This window comes from Manis javanica, chromosome 4, assembly GCF_040802235.1.
Source record: "Manis javanica isolate MJ-LG chromosome 4, MJ_LKY, whole genome shotgun sequence".
In the NCBI taxonomy this organism is placed as follows: domain Eukaryota; kingdom Metazoa; phylum Chordata; class Mammalia; order Pholidota; family Manidae; genus Manis; species Manis javanica.
In genome coordinates, this window is record NC_133159.1 from 136,976,505 (window position 1) to 136,999,267 (window position 22,763).

The 22,763-nt window shown below is 36.1% G+C and overlaps 1 protein-coding gene across 4 annotated transcripts in view; it reads right to left on the reverse strand.

Annotated features, from left to right (window-relative positions):
• The window catches only part of TAOK1 (TAO kinase 1), a 183,180-nt gene that overhangs the window by 67,140 nt on the left and 93,277 nt on the right, over positions 1-22,763 (reverse strand). For all 4 annotated transcript variants that reach the window (XM_073235077.1, XM_073235076.1, XM_073235079.1 and 1 more), the window contains 5 exons: positions 21,913-22,014; positions 20,604-20,649; positions 19,961-20,057; positions 18,325-18,438; positions 15,788-15,879 (listed from right to left, as the gene is read on the reverse strand). In XM_073235077.1, coding sequence (XP_073091178.1) covers positions 15,788-15,879; positions 18,325-18,438; positions 19,961-20,057; positions 20,604-20,649; positions 21,913-22,014 — 451 coding nt within the window. The remainder of the gene's footprint in view (positions 1-15,787; positions 15,880-18,324; positions 18,439-19,960; positions 20,058-20,603; positions 20,650-21,912; positions 22,015-22,763) is intronic.

A 22,763-nucleotide genomic window follows, 5' to 3' on the forward strand; every position in this document is an offset into this window, starting at 1 on the left:
CTTCTGTGGTCTGAGCGACTATTTCTTCCCCCAGTTTGGGGAAGTTTTCAGCAATTATTTCTTCAAATACACTTTCTATCCCTTTCTCTCTTCTTTTCTTGTACCCCTACAATGTGGATATTGTACCTTTTGGATTGGTCACAGAATTCTCTTAATATTGTTTCATTCCTGGAAATCCTCTTACCTCTCTCTGCATCAGCTTCTATGAGTTCCTATTCTCTGGTTTGTATTCCCTCAATGGCCTCTTGCATCTCATCCATTCTTTTAAATCCTTCCAGAGGCTTTTATTTCTGTAGTCTCCCTCCCTACTTTGTCCATTAGCTCTTGCATATTTTTCTGCAGCTCCATCAGCATGGTTATGACCTTTATTTTGAATTCTTTTTCAGGGAGATTGGTTAGGTCTATCTTTCCAAGCTCCTTCTCAGGGATTGTCTCTGTGATTTTGGTCTGGATTAAATTATTCTGCTTTTTCATGGTGATAGAGGTAGCTGTGGGGAGCTGGTGTGTGTGTTGGCTAGGAGAACGCCCCTTCTTGCTAGTTTGTGGCCTTCCTCTCCTGGGAGAATGGCAACCCCTTGTGGCTTGTGCTGGGCAGCTGCACGCAGATGGGGTCTCTGATTCTTGCCTGGCGCTGTGGAGTAAGCTCTACTGTTGCTGTGGGCATGGCCGCTCTCAGGCCGCTCCTCCACTATGGCGGGGCCGCATTGGAGGGGGAACGGGCGGGAGGCTGTTTATCACCGTGAGGGGGCTCAGAGCTGTGCTGTTGCCCAGGGGGTTAGGGCACCCAGAGTTCCCTGGGATTCCCAGCTCCTGGGCTGAGTGTCCCGGGATGCTTCCATCCAGCTGTGGGGTCCTTGTCCCTTTAAGACTTTCAAAAAGCACTTGCTTTTCTTTGTCCCAGGGGCGCTGACTGTGGGGATCGGCTCACAAGTTTTACTTTCCCGTTTCCCTAGTATCCAGCACCCCACGCACTGTGTGTCTGCGCTCCGGTGCAGATGGCTAGGGCTGGGTATTTAGCAGTCCTGGGCTCCCTCTCCCTCCCAGCACCGACTCCTACTCCCGCCGGGAGCTGGGGTGAGTGGCACTCAGGTCCCGCCAGGCTGCGGCTTGTATCTTACCCCCATCGTGAGGTGCTGGGTTCTTGCAGGTGTAGATGTAGACTGGCTGTTGTCCTGAACCTTCTGGTCTCTCTTTTAGGGATAGTTGTATTTGTTTTGTTTTCAAAAATATATATGGTTTTGGGAGGAGGTTTCCGCTGTCCTACTCATGCCACTATCTTGGCTCCTCCCCCTGCCTTTATTGCACATTAAGGATCTTCAGATGTTTATTGAAAACTGAGTCCACTGCAGTATGTCAAATCCAATACTATACTCTATTTATTCTAGCCTTCTCTTTCCATTAATTGTAACACCCTTCTCTGACAGTAAGAAACCTCTCATTATTCTTAATATATTTGATGCATCACCCCTGATGATCTGTCATCTTGGCCACCACCCTTTCCCCTTTTCCCCATCAAGTTTTCAAACTCCATTCCAAGTCTGTCTACTTCATCCACTCAGTTTCTGACACCCCATCCAAACTGGACCAGTTTCTGCAGTGAGGCCCTCCTCGTCAGTCCTCAGGAGGGAAGCCCACTTATTTCAATCAGGCACTGCCATGTGTCAGGTTACCCACCCCCAAATATGGACCTGCTCCTTGGCCTCTGACACCCCATGCTGGGCTACTTCCAGGTATGAATGCTTCGGTTACCCCACCAGGACTGTGAATCTCCAAACTTAACTGTCCCCCTACCTGCGTAGGTTCTGTTTCCACATACAAGGCATTGTCTGTGGGAACTTCCTCCTCTACTCACAGGACAATGACATGCCACATTGGGCTACCATAGCTAAGTAGGTGACATGGACACCTACTTTATACTGTCCCACAACAGCTTTAAGAATGACTAGTTTGATCCAGCTTTAAGAATGACTAGTTTAAGAATTACAAAAGAAATTCTTTTTTTTCTTTTGGTATCATTAATGTACAATGACATGAGCAACATTATGGTTACTACACTCCCCCCATCATCAAGTCCCCACCACATACCCCATTACAGTCACTGTCCATCAGTGTACTAAGATGCTATAGAATCACTACTTGTCTTCTCTGTGTTGTACAGACCTCCCCCTACATTATGTGTGTTAATTGTAATGCCCCTTTTCTCCCCTTGTCTCTCCATTCCCACCCATCCTCTCCAGTCCCTTTCCCTTTGGTAACTGTTAGTCCACTCTTGTGTTCTGTGATTCTGTTCATGTTTTGTTCCTTCAGTTTTTTTCTTTGTTCTTATGCTCCACGGATGAGTGAAATCATTTGATACTTGTCTTTACCACCTGGCTTATTTCACTGAGCATAATACCCTTTAGCTCCATCCATGTTGTTGCAAATGGTAGGATTTGTTTTCTTCTTATGGCTGAATAATATTCCATTGTGTATATGTACCACATCTTCTTTATCCATTCATCTACTGATGGACTTCCATTTCTTGGTTGCTTCCATTTCTTGGCTATTGTAAATTGTGCTGCGATAAACATAGGGATGCATATGTCTTTTTGAAACTGGGCTGCTGCATTCTTAGGGTAAATTCCTACAAGTGGAATTCCTGGGTCAAATGGTATTTCTATTTTGAGCTTTTTTGAGGAGCCTCCATATTGCTTTCCATAGTGGTCGACTAGTTTACATTCCCACCAGCAGTGTAGGAGGATTCCCCTTTCTCCATCCACATCCTCGCCAACATTTGTTGTTGTCTTTTAGATGGTGGCCATCCTTACTGGTGTGAGTTGATATCTCATTGCGGTTTTAATTTGCATTTCTTTGATGATTAGCTATGTGCAGCATCTTTTCATGTGCCTGCTGGCCATCTGTATTTCTACTTTGGAAAAATGTCTCTTCTGATCTTCTGTCCATTTTTTCATTGGTTTTTTTTTTTTTTTTGGTGTTTAGTAGTATGAGTCTTTTATATATTTTGGATGTTAAACATTTATAGGACAAATCATTTACAAATATACTCTCCCATAATATAGGTTACATTTTTGTTCTGCTGACGGTGGTCCTTGGCTGTACAGAAGCATTTTGTTTGGTATATAGTCCCACTTGTTCATTTTTAATTATTTTTTCTCATCCTGAGCAATTGTGTACAGGAAAAAAATGATCACACTTATGTTTGAGAGATTTTTACCTACGTTTTCTTCTAAGAGTTTTATGGTTTCATGTCTTACTTCTACATCTTTGATGTATTTCAAGTTTACTTTTGTGTGTAGAGTTATAGACAGTAATCTAGCTTCTTTTTCTTGCATGTAGCTGTCCAGTTTTGTCAACACCAGTTGTTGAAGAGTCTGTCCTTTCACCATTGTATACTCATGGCTCCTTTATTACATATTAAGTGACCATATATGCATGGGTTTATATCTGGGCTATTTTGTTTCACTGATCTATGGGTCTGTTCCTGTGCCAGTACCATACTGTTTTGATTAGAGTTATTTTGTAGTATAGCCTGAAATCAGGGAACATAATATCCCCCATTTCAAATTCTTCTAAGCTACTACTACTAGTGTGATTTAAATAAAATTTAATGTTTAAAAAGTTAGAGATCCTATTCCTTGTTATATTCTATACATCTTTCTCAAATATGTGTATATCTAAATGTGGATTGCTTCCAGTTTCATTATATTATGTGGAGCTGTCCAGTTTTCCCAAACCAGCTGTTGAAGAGGCTATTCTTTCCCCACTGTATATTCATGGCTCCTTTATATTATTATATTAATTGATGATATATGCATGGGTTTATATCTGGGCTATTTTGTTTCATTCATCTACGGATCTGTTTTTGTGCCAGTACCATACTGTTTTGATTACTGTAGATTGATAATAAAGCTTGAAGTCAGGGAACATAATCACCCCAGCTTTGTTCTTTCTCAGAATTGCTTTGGTGTATGAGGTCTTTTGTGGTTCCATATGAATTTAGAACTATTTGTTCTGGCTCATTGAAAAATATTGTTAGTATGTTGATACGGATTCCCTGACTCTGTAAATTGCTTTGGGCAGGATGGCCATTTTGAGAATATTAATTCTTCCTACCCATGAACATGGGATTATTTCCATTTATTGGTTAATTCCCTCGTGAGGAAGGTATAGGTCTTTTACCATGTTTGCTAGGTTTATTCCTAGGTATTTTATTCTTTTTGATGCAATTTTAAATGGAATTGTTTTCCTGATTTCTCTTTCTGCTGTTTGTTATTAGTATATAGGAATGCAACAGATTTCTGCATATTAATTTTGTACCCTGCAACTTTCATGAATTCAGTTACTAGTTCTAACCATTTTCTGGTGGAGTCTTTAGGATTTTCTATATGTAATAATATCATGTGATCTGTAGACAGTGATAGTTTTACTTCTTCCTTCCTGGTTTGGATGCCTTTTGTTTCTTTTTCTTGTCTAATTGCTTTGGATGGTATTTCCAACACTATGTTGAATAAAAGTGGTGAGGGGATATCCTTGTCATGTTCCCAATATCAGAAGAAAAACTTTTTTTTAGCTACTAGGTAGGATATTAGCAGTGGGATTGCCAGATTGCCATATATGGATTTTATTATGTTGAGCTATCTTCCCTTTATACCTATGCTAACAGTTTTTATCACAAATGGATGCTGAATTTAGTCAAATGCTTCTCTGTGTCTATTGAGATAATCATGATTTTCAGCCTTCATTTTGTTAATGTGGAGGATCACACTGATCTGCAGATATTGATCCATATTTGCACCCTGGGATATGTCACAGTTAATCATGGTGTATTATACTTCCAATGTATTGTTGAATTACGTTTGCTAGTGCTTCACTGAAGATTTTTGCACCTATATTCCTCAGGGAATTTGGCCTGTAACTTTCTTCTCTTGTAGTGTCCCTGTCTGGTTCTGATTATGAAGGTAATGTTGGCTTCATAAAATGAGTTTGGAAGTACTCCCTCCTCTTAAGTTTTTCAGAAGAGTTTGAGAAGGACTGCTATTACTTCTTTACATGTGTGTTAGACTGGAATAGTGAAGCCTAACTAGCAGTGGGATTGCCAGTGAATTTCCCATTTTACTTCTGGTCCTGGATTTGGTTTCTGGGATGTTTTGATTACTAATTCAATCTCTTTGCTAGCACTCAGACTGTTTAGATTTTCTATGTTATCATGATTCCGTCTTGATTGGTTGTATGTTTCCAACAATGTATCCATTTCTTCTATGATGTCCAATATGTTGGCATACTAATTGTTCATAGTAGTCTCTTGTGATCCTTTATATTTCTGAAATATCAGGTGTAATGCCTCTTCTTTCATTTCTGATTTTCAGGCCTTTTTATCATGGTTATTTCTAACTAAAGGTTTGTCTATTCTTTTTATCTTTTCAAAAAACAAGCTCTAAGTTTCACTGATCTTTTCTGTTAACTTTTTAGTTTTTATTTCATTTATTTCTGATCTCATCTTTGTTATTTCCTTTCTTCCTCTAACTCTGGGACTGGTTTATTCTTGTTTTTCTCATTTCTTAAGGTTTCAACTAAGGTCGTTTATTTGAGAAACTTCCTAGTGTCTTAATGTACGCATTTATTGCTATGAACTTCCCTCTTAGAACTGCTCTTGGTGCATCCCATATGTTTTGGTATGTTGTATTTACATTATTTGTCTCCTTATATTTTTTTATTTCTCCTTTGATGCATTAGTTGTTAGAATAGCATGTTCTTTACTCTCACATAGTTGTGAATTTCCCATTTTTCTTCTTGCAATTGATCACAAGTTTCATAACATTGTCTCAGGAAAATGTCTGATATACTTTCCATCTTCTTAAATTTATTGAGACCTGTTTTGTGTCCTAACATATGATCTATCCTGAAGAATGTTCCATGGGTGCTTCAGAAGAATGTGCATTTTGTTGTTTTGGGATGGCATGTTCTGTATATGTCTGTTAAGTTCATCTAGTCCAGTGTGCTGTTAAAGGCCAGTGTTTCCATACTAATTGTTTTGTCTGAATAATCCATGCATTGATGAAAATGGGATGTTGAAGTCCCCTACTTTTATTGTATTGCTGTCTATTTTTCCCTTCAAGTTTATTAATATTGCTTTATATACTTAGTTGCTACCACGTTGGGTGCATAAACATTTACACATTATATTCTCTTGTTGGACTGATCTCTCTATCATTAGATAATGTCCTTGTCTCTTATTAGTTTGTTTTAAAGTCAATTTTTTCTTTTGTAGGTACAGCTACCCAGGCTTTCTTTTGGTTTCCATTTGCATGGAATATCTTTTTCTATCCTTTCACTCTCACTCTGTATGTATCCTTACATCTGAAGTGAGGCTCTTGCAGGCATCATACACATGAGTCTTATTATTTTTAATCCATTCAGCCACACTGTCTTTTGACTAGAGAATTTAGTCCTTTTATAATTAAAGTAACTTTAGATAAGTATGTACTTATTGCCATTTTATTGCTTTCTGATTGTTTTGTAATTCCTTTGTTCCTTTCTTTTTCCTCTTTCTTTCTTTCTGAATTGATTTTTTTGGTAGTGGTATGCATAGATCCCTTTTTACTTTTTGTGTATCTACCATAGCTTTTAACTTTGTGGTTTTCATGAGGCTTACATAAAACTAATATTTATAATTATCTATTTTAAACTGAAAATTGGGAAAGCATTGAAAAGTTCTACATTTTTATTTCCCATCATGTTTTACATTTATGATATCATAATTTACATCCATTTATTTTGTGTATCCTTTCACAAGGAACTGCAGTTACATTTATACCATTGACATTTCTCAAATTTTATACTCTCAACATGTACTTTTATAATCAGAAAAAATGGAACATTTTGTTTTTATAAAAACAACTGTGCTATCATACACACTGCCTGAAAAGCAACAAAATTGGGGTCTTTTTCATGAAATTGTGAACAAACATACAAAGTCTTCTAAGAGAAAATTCAAGTTATTTCAACCTCTAAATTCATAAATAAACATGAGTAAATAATTCATTAATACTTAAGTCATATTTATTTAGAACTGTATTTACCAAAACCAAAGACACTAAAATTGATTTCACTTTTGCTCTCTTACCTACCCTGTAAGAAAAGTTGGCTTTAATTCATTATCCTTAATTATTTTAAAGTAGAAAAACATGTAACATATATTTCCCAAGACAGCTAAGCAAATTTGCATAGCAAAATCAGGCCTTGAGAAGGAGGAGCCAAGATGGCGGCAAAAATAGGGGAGCAGAAATCTCCTCCCAAAACCATATATATTTTGGAAAATACAACAATAAAACTATTCCTAAAAGAGTGACCAGTGGATAAAGTACAACAACAATGCTGCATCTACATTTGCGAGAACTCAGCACTTCCAAAGGGGGTAAGATACAAGCCACGGCCCAGCAGGACCCGGGCGCTCTCCCCCACCCCAGCTCCCTGGTGGGAGCAAAAGAGTAGTAGCAGGGAGGGAGTGGAAGCCCAGAACTGCTAAATAACCAGCTCTAGTAATCAGCACCAGGAACACAGACACTCATTGAATGGTGTGCTGGATATTAGAGAAACACAAGATTAAAATCTGTAAGCAGGTCCCCACAGCCAGCTCCCCTGGACAAAAGAAAAGTGAGTGCTTTTTGAAAGTCCTAAAGGGACAGGGGCCTCACAGCTGGATGGAAGCATCCCGGCACAATCAGCCCAGCAGGCTGGGATTCCTGAGGAACTTCAGTCATCCCAGTCCCCTGGTGGGAACACACCCCTGAAGCCCTTCATGGTGATACGCAGCTTCCAGTCATTCGCCGACCAGTGTGGCCCCAACACAGCGGTGGAGCAAAAGGAGAGTGGCCACATATGCCTGCGGCGGCAGAGCAGCTGGAGAGTGGCTGCACTCAGAACAACTGCCCAGAATCTCCTCCAGCAGCGCAGCCAACTGGGCCAGACCCAGAGGCAGCCGCCAGCATGCAGCTGCCTGGCAAAGAAAGAGGAAACCGGAGTTAGGCACGAAGGGACGCCGTTCTTGCAGGAATGCACACCCGGTGCGCCTGCCACTCCCCATAGGGCTCTGGGCTACCCTGATGATAACCCCACCCTCGGCAGCTTAGGGGATTAATCCGGAGGCTGTGACAGGTGTGTGGGTAACTCACACAGGTAGCTGAGAACAGCAAGGCACTAGCAAGCAGGAAAGGACTTTGTTCTCCCAGCTAACACACACTCTAACCTGCCTAAAGATACCTCTATTGCCATGAAAAGGCAGAAGAATTTGGTCCAGTCAAGAATTACCCAGACAACTCCCTGAGAGAGGGCCTGGGGTGATAGAATAAACCAATCTTCCTGAAAAAGAATTCAAAATAAAGGTCATAACCATGCTGATGGAGCTGCAGAGAAACATGCAAGAGCTAAAGGATCAAGTTAGAAGGGAGAATACAGAAGTAAAACAATCTCTGGAAGGACTGGATAGGGTGCAGAAGGCCATTAATGGAATACAAATCAGAGAACAGGAACACAGAGAAGCTGAGGCAGAGAGAGATAAAAGGATCTGCAGGAATGAAACAATATTAAGAGAACTGTGTGATCAAGCCAAATGGAACAATATTCGCATTATAGGGGTACCCGAAGAAGAAGAGAGTGACAAAGGGATAGAAAGTGTCTTTGAAGAAATAATGGCTGAAAACTTCCCCCAATTGGGGGAGTAAATAGTCTCTCAGACAATGGAAGCCCACAGATCTCCCAACACAAGAGACCCAAGGAGAACAACACCAAGACACATAATAATTAAAATGACAAACATCAAGAACAAGGACAGAGCACTAAAGGCAGCCAAAGAGAGAAAAAAGGTCACCTACAAAGGAAAACCAATCAGGCTATAATCAGACTTCTCAATAGAAACCTTACAGGCCAGAAAAGAATGGCATGATATACTTAATGCAACGAAACAGAAAGGCCTTGAACCAAGAATACTGTATCCAGCATGATTATCATTTAATATGAAGGAGGGATTAAACGCATCCCAGACAAGCAAAAGTTGAGGGAATTTGCCTCCCACAAACCACCACTACAGGATATTTTAAAGGGACTGCTCTAGATGGAAGTACTCCTAACGCTAAAGACATGTCAACAGAAAAAATAAAATCACAGCAAAGAAGGCAGACCAACCAATACTAAATAAAGGCAAAAAATAAAATCAACTACCCACAAAAGCAGTCAAAGGAAACAAAAAATAGTACAGAATAAAACACCTAACATATAAAGAATGGAGGAGTAATAAGAAGGGAGAGAAATAAAGAATCATCAGACTGTGTTTATAATAGCTTAATAAGCTAGTTAAGTTAGACGATTAGATAGTAAAGAAGCTACCCTTGAACCTTTCATAACCATGAATCTAAAGCCTGCAATGGCAATAAGTACATATTTCCAAAAATCAACCTAAATGTAAATGGAATGAATCCACCAAACAAAAGACACAGAGTAATAGAATGAATAAAAAAGCAAGGCCCATCTATATGCTGCTTACAAGGGACTCACCTCAAACCCAAAGACATACACAGACTAAAAGTCAAGGGATGGAAAAAGATATTTCATGGAAACAATAGCGAGAAAAAAGCACATGTTGCTGTACTTGTATAGGAGAAAATGGACTTTAAAACAAAGAAAATAACAAGAGATAAAGGACATTACATAATGATAAAGGGATCAGTCCAACAAGAGGATATGACCATTATAAATATATATGCACCCAATACAGGAGCACCAAAATATGTGAAACAAATACTAACAGAATTAAAGGAGGAAATAGAATGCAATGCATTCGTTCTACGAGACTTCAACACACCACTCACTCCAAAACACAGATCCACCAGACAGAAAATAAGTAAGGACACAGAGGCACTGAACAACACACTAAAACAGATGGACTTAACAGACATCACAGAACTCTATACCCAAAAGCAGCAGGATACACAATCTTCTCAAGTGCACATGGAACATTTTCCAGTATAGACCACATACTAGGCCACAAAAAGAGCATCAGTAAATTCAAAAAGATTGAAATTCTACCAACCAACTTCTCAGATCACAAAGGTATAAAACTAGAAACAAATTGTACAAGGAAAACAAAAAGGCTCACAAACACATGGAGGCTTAACAACATGCTCCTAAATAATCAATGGATCAATGACCAAATTAAAACAGAGATCAAGCAATATATGGAGACAAATGACAACAGCACAAAGCCCCAACTTCTGTGGGATGCACCGAAGGCAGTTCTAAGAGGAAAGGATATAGCAATCCAGGTCTACTGAAAGATGGCAGAACAAACCCAAATGAATAGTGAAAAGTCACAGTTATTGAAACTGCAAAAAGAAGAACAAATGAGGCCCAAAGTCAGCAGAAGGAGGGACGTAATAAAGTTCAGAGAAGAAATAAATAAAATTGAGAAGATTAAAACAATAGAAAAAAATCAATGAAACTAAGAGCTGGTTCTCTGAGGAAATATATAATATAGATAAGCCTCTAGCAAGCCTTATTAAGAGAAAAAGAGAATCTACGCACATAAAGAGAATCAGAAATGAGAACAGAAAAATCACGACAGACCCCAAAGAAATAAAAAAATTATTAGAGAATGCTATGAAAATCTACATGCTAACAAGCTGGAAAACCTAGACGAAATGGACAACTTCCTAGAAAAGTACAACCTTCCAAGACTGACAAGGAAGAAACAGAAAACCTAGACAGACCAATTACCAGCAAAGAAATTGAATCAGTAATCAAAAAACTACCAAAGAACAAAACTCCTGGTCAGGGGTGGATTCACCACTGAATTTTACCAGACATATAGAGAAGACATAATACCCATTCTCCTTAAAGTTTTCCAAAAAATAGAAGAGGAGGGAATACTCCCAAACTCATTCTATGAAGCCAGCATCACTCTAATACCAAAACCAGGCAAAGACCCAACTAAAAAAGGTATTTACAGATCAATATCCCTGATGAACATAGATGCAAAAATACTCAGTAAAATATTAGCAAACCAAACTAAAAAATACATCAAGAGGATCATACACCCTGACCAAGTGGGATTCACCTCAGGGATGCAAGGATGGTACAACATTAGAAAATCCATCAGCATCATACACTACATCAACAAAAAGGACAAAAACCACATGATCATCTCCATAGATGCTGAATAAGCATTCGACCAAATTCAACATCCATTCATGATAAAAACTCTCAACAAAATGGGCATAGAGGGCAAGTACCTTAACATAATGAAGGCCATATACAACAAACCCACAGCCAACATCATACTTAACAGCAAGAAGCTGAAAGCTTTTCCTCTAAGATCAGGAACAAGACAGGGATGCCCACTCTCCCCACTGTTATTCAACATAGTACTGGAGGTCCTAGCCACAGCAATCAGACAAAACAAAGAAATAGAAGATATCCAGACCAGTAAAGAAGAAGTCAAACTGTCACTATTTGCAGATGACATGATAAAAAACCCTAAAGACTCCAGTCCAAACTACTAGAACTAAAACCTGAATTCAGCAAAGTTGCAGGATACAAAATTAATACACAGAAATCTGTTGTTTTCCTATGCACTAATAATGAATTAGCAGAAAGAGAAATCAGGAAAACAATTCCATTCGCAATTTCATCAAAAAGAATGAAATAACTAGGAATAAACCTAACCAAGTGGATGAAAGACCTATACCCTGAAAACTACCAGACACTCTTAACAGAACTAAGAGGACACTAAAACAAATGGAAACTCATCCCAGGCTCTTGACTAGGAAGAATTAATATTGTCAAAATGGCCATCCTGCCTAAAGCAATCTACAAATTCAATGCAATCCCTATAAAAATACTAAAAGCATACTTCAACGAACTGGAACAAATAATTTTCAAATTCATATGGAACCACAAAAGACCCAGAATAGCTAAAGCAATCCTGAGAAGGAAGAATGAAGCAGGGGGGATCTTGATTCCCAACTTTAAGCTCTCTACTACAAAGCCACAGTAATCAACACAATTTGATACTGGCAGAAGAACAGAGTCATAGATCAGTGGAACAGAATAGAGAATCCAGATATTAACCCAAACATATATGGTCAATTAATATATGATAAAGGAGTCATGGACATACAATGGGGAAATGACAGCCTCTTCAACAGTTTGTGTTGGCAAAACTGACATGTTAGAGAATGAAACTGTATCATTGTCTAACCCCATACACAAAAGTAAATTCAAAATGGATCAAAGACTTGAATGTAAGTCATGAAACCATGAAACTCTTAGAAAAGAACATATTCAAAAATCTCTCGGACATAAACATGAGCAACTTCTTCATGAAGATATCTCCCCGTGCAAGGGAAACAAAAGCAAAAATGAACATGTGGGATTATATCAAACTGAAAAGCTTCTGTACACCAAAGGACACCACCAATAGAACAAAAAGGTATCCTACAGCATAGGAGAATATATTCATAAATGACACATCCGATAAAGGGTTGACATCCAAAGTATATAAACAGCTCATACACCTCAACAAACAAAAGCAAATAATCAAATCAACAAATTGTGAGAGGAGCTGAACAGACAGTTCTCCAAAGAAGAAATTCAGATGGCCAACAGACACAAGAAAAGATGCTCCACATCGCTAGTCATCAGAGAAATGCAAATTAAAACCACAATGAGATATCACCTCACACCAGTAAGGATGGCCACCATCCAAAAGACAAACAACAACAAATGTTGGTGATGTTGTGGCGAAAGGGAAACCCTCCTACACTGCTGGTGGGAATATAAATTAGTTCAACCATTGTGGAAAGCAGTATGGAGGTTCCTCAAAAAACTCAAAATAGAAATACCATTTGACCCAGGATTCCACTTCTAGGAATTTACCCTAAGAATGCAGCAGCCCAGTTTGAAAATGACATATGCACTCGTATGTTTATTACAGCACTATTCACAATAGCCAAGAAATGAAAGCAATCTAAGTGTCCATCAATAGATGAATGGATAGGAAGATGTGGTATATATACACAATGGAATATTATTCAGCCACAAGAAGAAAACAAATCCTACCATTTGCAACAACATGGATGGAGCAAGAGGGTATTATGCTCAGTAAAATAAGCCAGGTGGAGAAAGACAAGTATCAAATGATTTCACTCATCTGTGGAGTATAACAACAAAGAAAAAACTGAAGGAGCAAAACAGCAGAAGACTCACAGAACCCAAGAGTGCACTAATGGTTACCAAAGGGAAAGGGACTGAGGAGGATGGGTGGGAACGGAGGGATAAGGGGGGTGGGGAAAGAAAGGGGCATTATGATTAGCATGTATAATGTGTGTGGGGAGCACTGGGAGTGCTCTACAACACAGAGAAGACAAGTAGTGATTCTACAACATGTTACTACACTGATGGACAATTACTGAAATGGGGTATGTTGGGGCACTTGGTGAAGGGGTAAGCCTAGTAAACATAATGTTCCTCATGTAACTGTAGGTTAATGATACCAAAAAAAAAAAGAAAGTACATAATGAAAAAAAAGGAAAAAGAAATACAACTGCATTGTACATGTATGTTGTACATGTGTATACCACATGTACTTATATGCATCTATATTGTAGCACATTTGGGTTGTTTCTCATTTGTTGTTTACTATTAAAAAGACTGATGCATTGCTTGAATCACTATGTTGTAAAACTAAATCTAAGATAAAATCATTTGTCACTTCAATTTAAAATAAAAATTTTTTACTTAAAAAAAACCAGGCCTCTATACCTATTTTGTCTAAAAGGGCAGCTACATGTTACTATTTAAATGCAAATAATTTTTTAAACAATTTTTTGAATTAAGGTATTATTAATATACACTCTTATGAAAGTTTCACATGAAAAACAATATGGTTACTACATCCATATTATGGAGTTCCCCCCATGCCCTATAAATGCAAACTTATTTAAATGAAATAAAATTTAAAATTCAGTTCCTCGGTTGCACTAGCCACATTTCAAGTGCTCAACATACATGCAAATACAGAATATCTCCATCACTACAGAACGTTTCATTGGCCCATGCTCCTCTAGATCTTTCCCCTGGGACCAGTGTCAGGTTCTGGTTCATGACATTTCAGAATTTAAAACATCTGTAAGTGAAATTTTTTAAAGTGATCATGTAAGAGTTTCTAAAAGTTGAAGATGCCACATGCATGCCTAAAACTCTAAGAATTTCTTCGAAATGTCTCACTCCTTAAAACTTATCTAAAGGCGGTCACATTTGAAGTTGCTGTATTCTAAGTGTAAAAACTCTCATTGTGAAGGAAGTCTATTTTATGAACTATAATAAGAAACTAGAAAACATTGAAAAATAAGAATCCATCCTATAGAAACTCTGGAGTTTATACACTTCTTTCTCAGCAGTATAATTAGCCAAGGAATACTTTCTAATCAAATGAATATCAAAATATATCAATGATATCTAAAAGGATCATTAATGCAATTTCACTATCCAAAAGGGGCACATACATGCATCAACCACATACCCCATAAAAATACCCTATAGCCAGAGCATATTAACCAGCTTCTGCACATTTACACCCAAGTTTCTTAAGAAATTAATTAGGATGTACTGGTAGGAAAAAGAATCAGGAGTAAAAGAACAAGAGTTTAAGATACCTAAAGATATTTTCAAATGGAAGAAACACATCGAAAAACCTCAAATTGAGACCAAAATATCAGAAGAGGATGACATGGTAATCTCCAAATCTCTCTTTGCTGATGTCAAGCTTTAAAATACATATGATGATATAGAGCTTGAAGGGAATGATTAATGTAGGAATCCTAACAAAAGTGAAAAAATCTAAAGGTTATATTATTTTAGAAAAATATTAGGTTGCAAGAAAGAAACATCCTGGTTATAGTGGAAATTATAGTATTTATTGTGTAGTGATAAGCAAGCTTTTACTTTTATTTTGCCTCAATTTCCCTATCTGCTTTTTTTACTACTGACAAACCCAGGTTAATGATTTATCCAAATGACACATAGTTTTTACTTTAAACATGTTATTTTCGATCTTTGGTCACTCCTAGAATTGTTCAATATTCCCAGTATTTCCTACTATTAAATAAAGCTTAAAGAAAAAAAAAGGGAAGGTATGAACTGGTGCAGGGACTCAAGAGCAAGAAGATGGCCATCAGCTTCAATTATACTGACAGTTCAATTACCCACCCTGGCTCACTTACAATGGGAGTATTAGCAGTTTTGATGGTCCACTGCCTTAAGCATAGTTCCACTTAAGGCAACAGAATAAAATGTGTGCATAAAATCAAACTGTACAATAAGGTATGTAGCCTGATAATCTAATCTTGATCCCTAATACAAAGTATTAAGTAACCGAAGTAGTGATAACTAATTCATGAATGCTTTAGAGACCCTTCATACATGGTAAATCTATAACCATAGACATATTCTAGTGTTTAACAAATACTCATTAAATGTTAGACACAGATACCTCAAAAAATTAATACTACAGTAGAAACTATTTTAGACCTAATAGTATATTTAGAGCTAAGCAAATGTAATTTACATAAACTAACATATATATAAAAATTGCCGAATAACAGAAGTGACAACTTTAATAGATTTATTGCTCCCCTTAAACACTGGTATAAAAATAAAAATCTGTAATTTGGTACAGAAATTGAGGTAAAACATTGATCAAAACTTACTATACACAGTAATAAAGAGCAATACTTACCTAGTTCAATACATGTTATTCCAAGAGACCATACATCTACTTTGCCATCATACTGCCCTTCATCCATGGCTAAAATTACTTCTGGGGCCATCCTAAAACATAAAATGTCATTTAAAGTTAAAAAAGAAAAGTACACTATTCTTTAAAACCGTAATGACCATCTACATGGAGAATACCTGTGTGAATTCCAGATGATATATGTGGACAAAAGAATTCTTACAATTGGAAATAAAGGCATTACAGGTTGTGAGGTAAATATTTACCATTGCATATACAATGGTGGGACTTATTCTCACCATTTGTCATGATCATGTAACAGCATCCTGGAGGAAAGATTCCCCAGAGCAGGGTTGTATTCTGCATCAATTCAAGTTTGCAGATTCTAATATTGTATATCCTTTATGGCAGTGGTTCTCAAACATTTTGGTTTCAGTATCTTATTACAAAAGTCTAGATTTTGCTTGAAAGAGGGCATTTTATCACTGGCACTGTTTCCTTGAAGTAAACAAGCTCACTACATTTAGCTGAGAAAATATCTGCCACAATAAGCAAAAATGAATAAGCAGTTTGTCAGTCTTTTTTCAAATAGTAGTAGTGTTCTGTGATCAAATTGACTATGACTGCCACTCATAACTAAATAAATCATAGAATTATTAACTTTAGAGGCGTCTCGGTTATAAAATGAAACACTAATTCACATCTTCAGCTAGACTCTAATGTTCTCACTGGTATGCTTCACCTTATACTTCCTTTGTACTTGTTAAGTACAGACATTTAGAAGAGTTTCTGACTGCTTAATAAGATTATCACCAGGAGTATGTGTGTTCCTGTGTGTAAAAACATGTAAATACGTACACAGTGCTGTTTCCCTAATAAACTATATACAAATTAACACATATGTAACTTTCAATTGCCAATAATAGAGGGGTTCTAATGTGTTAAGATGTTGAAGTAAGCTTGGGGAGTCACTAACTTCAACAAAGTTTAAAAAGTAGTTTTATTTCTAATGTACAACTTTCTAGCTCCTTTCTAGTATCTAATATTGATCACTGATTTGTAAAGAGGGGAACCATTAAGAAGCATTATTTGTCCAAAGAACCCCTTTTTTATAGAGGGGCAGAGAATTCTATCTAACTAGGGTTCTACATAACAAATTTTTGGTCATACAGAGCAGTAGCCTTAAAATTTTTTATTTTCTTACTTTCAATGAATTTATTTTAAAAATGTATCCACTTGTACATTTTTGAGTTGATATCAAAATTTTATAAACTTGGTAATTGCAAAGGATATAATGCACACATATGTATGTACATTATTTTGTATATGTGCTTTACAGATATTTACAACTTGGAGCTGAGGACATAGCTCATTCAATTCATTAAAAACACTCCTGTATAATAACCTAATTAGCAAACCCAGTCTGCACGGTCATATCAACCATTCAAATCAGAATTATTTTCTATCAGGAAATGCCAAACTTCTTTTTCAACGTAAATAACATGTTAATGTGTCCTCATGACAATTGTCCCAGTTATAAATGAGGTAATTTATGATCCACTACAAAAGAAGATGGGAGGGAAGATAACTGGGGAAAAGAAAGAGCAAGGAGTAAAAGGACGTGAAGAGAGATGACTGTGAAGGCAGAAGGCCCTTGCCAAAACTTTGTGTCCTAACTCTTCAATATTTCTGATGCTATTTATTCTAGACATTATGTATTCTCAAATTGTCCCTTTGGTGATGGTTTGAGGGTTTTAATTCTCAGAACAATGCATCATTCTACTTTCAGGATGGGGGAAGCCTTTCTTTAACAAAGTGGGAGTTGGGAGATTTGAAAGGTAAGTGGAAAAGAAGATGCAGTAGACCTAAGACACCTCTCAACATATACAGCAAGAAAACACCTATGGAAGGTGAAGATGTGGAAAATTATTCCCCTCAAACTTGCTAACATTAATATGGAATTATTTATGAATAAAATTAGATGATGTCTAGAACTCGCTTCAAATAACTGGAGGTGGAGGGAGGGCAAGAGGAACAAGTACACAGGGCAGCCGGGCCCCGGGGTAGTGCTGTTAGGCTGAGCTGACCGCTGTGTGAGCCTTCCTTATATTTTTGTCTATTTCCTGGTATACTTGAAATTCTCTGTAATAAAAAATTAAAACAAAAAATTCCTAATCAGCTACCAGTCTTCAGGTACTCTTATTCAGAAGATATTGACACACAGTAAGTATAAATCTAAAGAAAATTTCAACTTAGGATATCTATCTTCTCCCTTCTTATATATTTAAGTTTTTTTCACTCCTACACCCAATACGTGATGTAGATGATAACAGGAAAGAAACATTGGGGGAACAAATGAAACAACAGGAGATACAAGGGCAGCACTCCAAATCTGTATTTGAAACTAACCATAGTGCTTATTTAGAGTAATGTCTAAAGCAGCACTGTATTTCCAAGATAAAGATAAAGCATCTGAAAAAAGTACAACCACACTGCCTGTTTCAATTATGAGGATCAATACCAGACAGGACTATGCTTACCAATACGGCGTTCCCACAAAAGAATTGGCAGGAGAGGCCATGGAAGCAGATCCAAAGTCAGCAAGTTTCACCTGGCCTGGTTCTGTCAGAAGGATATTTCCTGCTTTGATATCTCTGGGTTTAATGAACACAGAAAATTAATTCTCTTTCCTTCATAAGATTATAACTGAAAATGATAAAAAGCATATAAAAATTTATAAAATAGGGAAGAAGAAATCAGAATAATTAAGGCCTTGGTTAATCTCTCAGGTGGGATGAGAATTAAGATCCAAAATAAGAAATGAGAGCCACAGAATTCCTGTATGTATATAGTAACAATTTTCTAAAAGAGAAGATAAAATAGCAGTAGAAAAAGAAGAAAAAATTAGGTAATTAATAGCACATAGTCTATATTTGAGTTTTTGTTTATTGGTACTAATAATGGTTTAAAAATTTAGCGGTACATTCTTACATAACTGTAAGATTTCCGAGTATATCCTTAATATTAAAATGGAGAAAAAAGAACCTCATGCCCCAAATTTATTTTTTTTAATTACTCATATCATTCCTAACTTTAGCATAGTTCTCCTACCTAAATATGAAATGAAAACTGAAACACATGGATAAGGTAATATCAATGATCCCAAATTTACTTTTAAGCTCTTTTCTAAATCAACAATGTACAAGTGAACTAAGAAAATTATAATGGGATTGTATGCCCAATGGGTACCATACATTCAAAAAGAAATAAATTTCTAAGCACTTGTCAATTCATACTACATAGTATTATAATGGATATAATAGTAAGGCAATCTATTTTCTTCCATTTGATTTTGTTAACAAATGGATAGGTTCTTTGAAGTTGAGAAGACCTTAGGTTTTACTTCCAACTCTTCCATTCTCTTATTTACTATGCATGTGGATTTCTCTTGGACCTTAGTATTTTCATCTAAAAAATTGATAACCCATTAATTTGCAATGACGCTACTACATAAGTTTACTATGTATTGTCTGGTTCACATAGATAATTTAAAAAATGCTAGCTTCCTTCTAAAAACAGGGAAAAACCAATACCAATGCTAAAAATGTAGTTTATGATGGTTTAATCTTTAAGGTACTATACACTATCAAGGATTATCAAGGATTATCTCAAAAGCATAGAGTCTTAAGTAGCTTTTACTTGTCTCTGTCATGGAATCAAATCTGCATTATGAGTCACCAGGAGGACAAAAGATCTAGGTTAGTTCTAGTCTAATCTATCTTGCTTGTAAGCTTTGGGAAGTTAGTCACAAATTGGGGCATCAGTTTCTTCATCTGTAAAATGAAAAAAGTAAGAATACATCATCCCTACTGTCTCTTCCATCTCCCAAATTATTCTATAATTAAATTTCTATCACAAATCTATAAAGTGCACATACTTCAGAAAGCCCAGCAGCATGTGTAGAAAAAGATAAAAATTATCCTCAACAAAGAGATTAAATAAATTAGTATATTCTTTTAAAGAAATGGATAACCTAAAAAAATATGAGTTTGTAAAACTCCAGAATACTTTTATTTAGCTAAAACCAACAAAGCTTTCAGAATTAATAAATTCAAGGTCTGATAAATTCAACAAGCCATTTGCTTATTGATACATGATAATTTTTAAAGTACTTACCTATGGATCATGGTATGAGAATGTAAGTAGGCTAATCCCTGGAGAGCACCATGTGTAATTGCTGCTATTTCCATTTCTTGTAATGGCTTTTTGTGAACTTAAAATGAGAATTTATTTGAAAATAATTATTCTATAGAACATTTCCATTTAAAAATATATATACACATATCTAATATATGGGGAAATTTTTAAAAACTAACATTTAGCAAGAAGGAACTTTTTGCTTTCCAAGATACATAAGGCAACTGAACTTTATAACAAGCGTGCAGTTGTGCCTAGTTGTTATAGTTCACAGCCAATTTTCCTCTAACATTTAACAATTATTTCGTGATTATAAAAACATTGAAAGAGAAGCTTTCCCTTTTTATATTTCTACATATCTTCATTCTGAACAGAAGGAATAAATCAAGTTTAATGATAAAGAATGCAGAAAAATGCCTGTTAAATCAGAAAGAAGGAAAACTCATCTATTATGTTAAAACATAGTATTTAATGAAGACAGTGCACACCCATGCTGAGACTCTAGAAAAGGCAAAGTTTTTACACTTCCTGGAAAGTTTTAACATTATTTTAAAAATCTCTTACTGAATGAATTCTCATTTTATCATACTAATACTTTTCTTATTGAATAAAGGAAACTTACCTTCCAGCAAATCTGAAGCAGATCCTAAACAATATTCCATTACAAGCTACAAGGGAAAAATATTATAAAAAACATTAAAATACACTATTAAAATAAAAAAGATTCTTTCTGAGATAAAATAAATTCACCAAGGAGATCAAGAAGATAGTTTGAAGTGAAACAAACTCTAGTTATCAATTACCTTTAAATATACATATACATTTAGGAACTTCTTAAATGCATACATGAAGTTAAGCCAATGCTACACTAATCTTTTATAATGCCGACACAGAACTGCTTGCAGATGTGTGTTTCATATAATTACTAACTAAAGCTATAAAGGAATATACATATTCTATTAATATTAACCTATAGTAGCAATACTGGTATTGTTAGGAAGCAAAAAATTTTCCTCTGGTACTATATATACAAAGTTTAGGTTACAGTTTAAATCTTTCCTATAAAGCAAACACAGAGCACCTCTTATGTGCCAGGTATTTTATATATATTAACTAATTTAATCCTCATAACCACCTTTGGAAGTAGACCCTATTATCATCCTTGCTCTACAGATGGAGAAACCTGAAGACAGAGAGGCAGCCTACCCTGTCAGCCACTGTTTTTTCCTTAACCACAGCCTCACATTTAGGAGTAATATCACCACCATATTAAACCAAACATTACAAATCTAAATCTAAGTTCTGTATATTAAAATGATAATCAGTTATAGCTTATTAAAAATAAAAGGTATTCCTGTTTAAAAATTTAGCCTTTCTCTTAAAAGACATAATTACTATGCCTATACTGTTGTAAGATCACTACCTCATCTTAGTGCTAACAATGGAGCAAAATTAATTTCCATTTTCTGCAATAAAATGTCTCAATTGTCTACCTTTAGTACTACTATTCACCAAAGAATCAATCAGTTCAGATTTCACCAGGATTCACCACCAATATTCCACCCAAGATCCTTATGGTTAAATAGCTTGCAATACATTTATGTTAAAAATATATGCTGATTTTCATGCTTGAGTGATAGGACTGTTCTCAGCAAATGTTTGATAAAGCATTTGAAGAATGATACCGCTAACATACATCAGAACATTTTCCCATGCACGTAATGATCAGGTGACTCTCTGAAGTAAACTGGCAAAAGTTCTATTATCTCTTACTGCCTAAGAGTTCCAGGAAAAGCTGCTCCTCCTTTCTCAGTATGAACTAACATTTCAAGGTGTTTGTACATGGCTTTACACAACTATTTTGAGACATTTTAGAACTAATTATAAACTAAACCTACTAAAATTACAGCAAGGGGAGAGCAGATACCTACCCATGCTGTGTGCTCACGTAAATAGCAGCCTTTGTATTCTATACTGTTGGGATGTTTTATTCTTTGTAGAAACCTGACTTCCTTAATAATATCCTGCCATTTCTGTGGGGAGAAAAAAAAAGAATAAAGGAAAGAATTAGGAACCGTTGCCTTTCCATAGAAAGCTATATAAGAAAAAAGTAATTGTTAGATTAAAAAGTTAACAAGAACATACAACTCTGCTTTATTTGTAATATGTAAATGTCAAAGTAATACATTTTAAAGAGATTACATTAATATAGTTTACAACTCAATTACATAAAATTCATTCAAGGTAGGACATATTTTTAGTTTCATAAAATTTATTATGTCTTATTAAAATTTTACAACCACACACCAAACCTATTGAAAACTATATACTATATTTAGTGATTTTTCTTCAAAGGTTCAACCTCTCCCTTCTTTTTTGCAGCTTTATTGTTGTATAATTTGCATACCTTAAAGTTCAGCTGTTCTGTTTTTGGCTTATATTGTCTACCAAATGTTAAGTTTTTTCTGTTGTTTAAACTCAAATCAAGTAATGACCTAAATTCCTAAACGCACACATTCTAAAATGCTAGTGAACACTTAGGTTATCACAGAGGGAAGTTCACAGAAAAACCAATCAGCATGAAAACATTTTCCTACAGGATTTTATCAAGTCTTCCCACTGATGCCTATTAGTAAATAACAGATAAACCTTCAGCAATAAAAGCTACTCTATGACAACTTCAGAAACTTAAGCCATATCCTAGTATAGTTACTTGTAAGCAACAATCAGGGAACTCTGAAAATACAGGTACTTGGGCCCATACCCAGAGACTCCAGAGGCT